Raw genomic sequence first — 2,662 nt, forward strand, 5'->3', positions numbered from 1 at the left:
CCCAGCTTGAGTTTTCGTGCCCCCCCCCCCCCCTGCAGCCGCCCCTTCGATCCCGGATAAATCGAATTTATTTCTCCCCCGGGAGCAGGACTTTTCCCCGCAGCGCCAGCGCGTTTTGGGGGGGCGTTCAGCACCGTTTGGTGTCTCCAGGCAAGCGGGGTTCGTGCCATCCCTCCCTCCCTCCTCCCTGTCCCTCCTTTCCCTCCTCAGATGAAAACCTGGGTCTGTGATTCGGGGCAGAAACTGGAGATTTTCATCCCTTTTCTGGGCAAGTACCGTCCGTCCTTGGCGCGTTGCTGCCAGACCTGCACCCCGAGGAGCTGGGTAAGAGCGCGGCCCTGGGAGCCCTGGGCTCCGCAGAGTTGGCGGGGAAGAGAATTTGGGATCTCGGGACGCTGGCGGAGAGCACAAACCCCATCTGAGGGGTCCCGTGTGCCCGGCGGCTGGGCAGCGTCCCCGCAGTGGGGGAACCCAGCTTGAGTTGTCGTGTCCCCCCCCACCCCTGCAGCCGCCCCTTCGATCCCGGATAAATCGAATTTATTTCTCCGCCGGGAGCAGGACTTTTCCCCGCAGCGCCAGCGCGTTTTGGGGGGGCGTTCAGCACCGTTTGGTGTCTCCAGGCAGGCAGGGTTCGTGCCATCCCTCCCTCCCTCCTCCCTGTCCCTCCTTCCCCTCCTCAGATGAAAACCTGGGTCTGTGATTCGGGGCAGAAACTGGAGATTTTCATCCCTTTTCTGGGCAAGTACCGTCCGTCCTTGGCGCGTTGCTGCCAGACCTGCACCCCGAGGAGCTGGGTAAGAGCGCGGCCCTGGGAGCCCTGGGCTCCGCAGAGTTGGCGGGGAAGAGAATTTGGGATCTCGGGACGCTGGCGGAGAGCACAAACCCCATCTGAGGGGTCCCGTGTGCCCGGCGGCGGGGGGGGGGGCGGGGGCGGGGCGGCCCCAGCCGAACCCTCCCCACCCCTCGGAGCTGACCCCACGTCCTCCCTCCAGGACTGTTTCCACGAGGAGCAGCTCTCCTCCCTCGGCTTCTGCGACGCCATCCGGGTGACGGAGGAGGACACACGGTGAGGATGGGGCGAGCTCTCTGCTGGGCAGCGCTTGGGCGAACCCTAATTAGCCCAAGGTTAATGATATTTGGGAGGGCTGGAAGCCGCCCCTCCAAGCGCCGGGGGCTAACGGCGATGGGGGTAGGGCTCGGCGTGTTCCTCCGGCTGCTGTCCCGCTCGGGCTGGGAGGAGAGGTCGGCTGCAGAGCCAAGGATTTGGGGTTGTTTCTTTTTTTAAACAAAACTTGGGATCTTGATGCTGTTGGGAAGAGCTTGGCTGGGGCCAGGGGGTGAGGGAGGGGGGGCTGGGGGTGTTTTTTTTCTCCTCGCTGGCTTCAGCACAAGGACAAGCTCACGCACGCAGGGTTTGGAGCAAGCCCGGCTCCCGGGCCCTGGGGAGAGGCACGATGGCCTCTTCCCCGACCCTTCCTCCTCTTCCTCCTCCCCACGGGCCCGAACTCCAGGCCTCCAGCTGGTGTCAACCGGGCCGTGGAGCTGACGCCGAGCCCGGGAGCCATTCCCTTGCCAAATGCCTGATGTATTTTTTGTTCCGGAGGTGCTGGGCTCCGAGGGTTCCTCTCCCCTTTCAGAGCAGTCCCTGGGGGCTCAGCAATTCCGCTGTATTTTTCCAAATCGGGCCATTATGCTCCATTCACTCCGAAACATTCCCGGCTCTCAAACCATTTGAATAATTCATCTCTCCCCTCGCAGCAGCGACTCGGGGGAGTTGCGGGGCGGCTTAAAACGGAGCCCGGCGATGGGTGGCTGAGAAGACGAGCAGAAAGACGGAAGCTCCCAAGCTCCCGCGTCCCCCTCCAGCCGCCTGCAGCCCTGGCGCTGGGCTGCACAAGCCCTGTGATACCCAAAACCTCGCTCCCGTCCCTTTTGGGTGCTGCCCAGCTCTGATTTGGGGGGGGTTGGGAGCTCTGCAGCATCCCCCACATGATTCTAGCGACCGCAGGTTTCCTGCCCGCGCGAGGGGCGATGCTGCAAGGACCGGGGTGGCCGGGAGCATCGCTCTGCTGGGTGCCTCAGTTTTCCCAGCTGTAAAATGGGAAGAAAAAAGCTCAAATTCTTGCAAATAGCCGGTTTGAGGGGGGCTGAGCACCCTGGAAGGGCCTCTGAGCACCAGGACGTCGCTGTCTGTCTCCCTGCCCAGGTTCTGGGGCTGGCTGGTTCGAAGGATCTGTGGTTTCCTCTCCGTCTGGGGCTGGAAGGTTCCCGCTGACACCCCCAGAGACCTCCCGGCGAGGATCTGCCACAGCAAGAGGTAGGTGGGAGCAGGCAGAGGGGCTCTCCGAGGCCACCTCCACCCCTGGCAGGACCCTGAAGCCTCATCCCCCCCCACCCCGATCCTGCGGGATCCTATTTGCTCACCGGAGCAAGGGATGCGCTCGTCTGCTCCCGGTGGGAAGCAATGTGCCGGCTCCTGCTTGCTGCTGCGCCCTTCCTGCAGGCACACCCCAAGGACGGGGCTTTGCAGCCGCTCCCTCCGTGCTGAGCACCCCCAAAAGGGGCCGGAGCCCCGGTTCCGTGGGGAATGGCTCCCCGGGACGGCCCCCAGGCTCTCCCAGTCTCTCCCAGTGCGGAGCACGCTGCCTCTGGGGTGGGGTGG

General features: G+C 64.0%; 2 protein-coding genes across 2 annotated transcripts in view; both read left to right on the forward strand.

Moving 5' to 3' along the window:
• Window positions 1–422, forward strand: part of ELMOD3 (ELMO domain containing 3) — a 16,898-nt gene extending 16,476 nt beyond the window's left edge. Inside the window, exon 12 of the mRNA XM_035889429.1 lies at window positions 304–422. Within this exon, the coding sequence (XP_035745322.1) occupies window positions 304–422 (119 nt within the window). The remainder of the gene's footprint in view (window positions 1–303) is intronic.
• Window positions 423–680: 258 nt separating this feature from the next.
• Window positions 681–2,662, forward strand: part of LOC104121763 (glycerol-3-phosphate acyltransferase 2, mitochondrial) — an 8,949-nt gene continuing 6,967 nt past the window's right edge. Inside the window, exons 1-3 of the mRNA XM_035889430.1 lie at window positions 681–794; window positions 993–1,066; window positions 2,207–2,317. Of these exons, the coding sequence (XP_035745323.1) occupies window positions 681–794; window positions 993–1,066; window positions 2,207–2,317 (299 nt within the window). The remainder of the gene's footprint in view (window positions 795–992; window positions 1,067–2,206; window positions 2,318–2,662) is intronic.

This window comes from Egretta garzetta, unplaced genomic scaffold (genome assembly GCF_000687185.1).
Source record: "Egretta garzetta isolate BGI_Z169 unplaced genomic scaffold, ASM68718v1 scaffold1162, whole genome shotgun sequence".
NCBI lineage: Eukaryota > Metazoa > Chordata > Aves > Pelecaniformes > Ardeidae > Egretta > Egretta garzetta.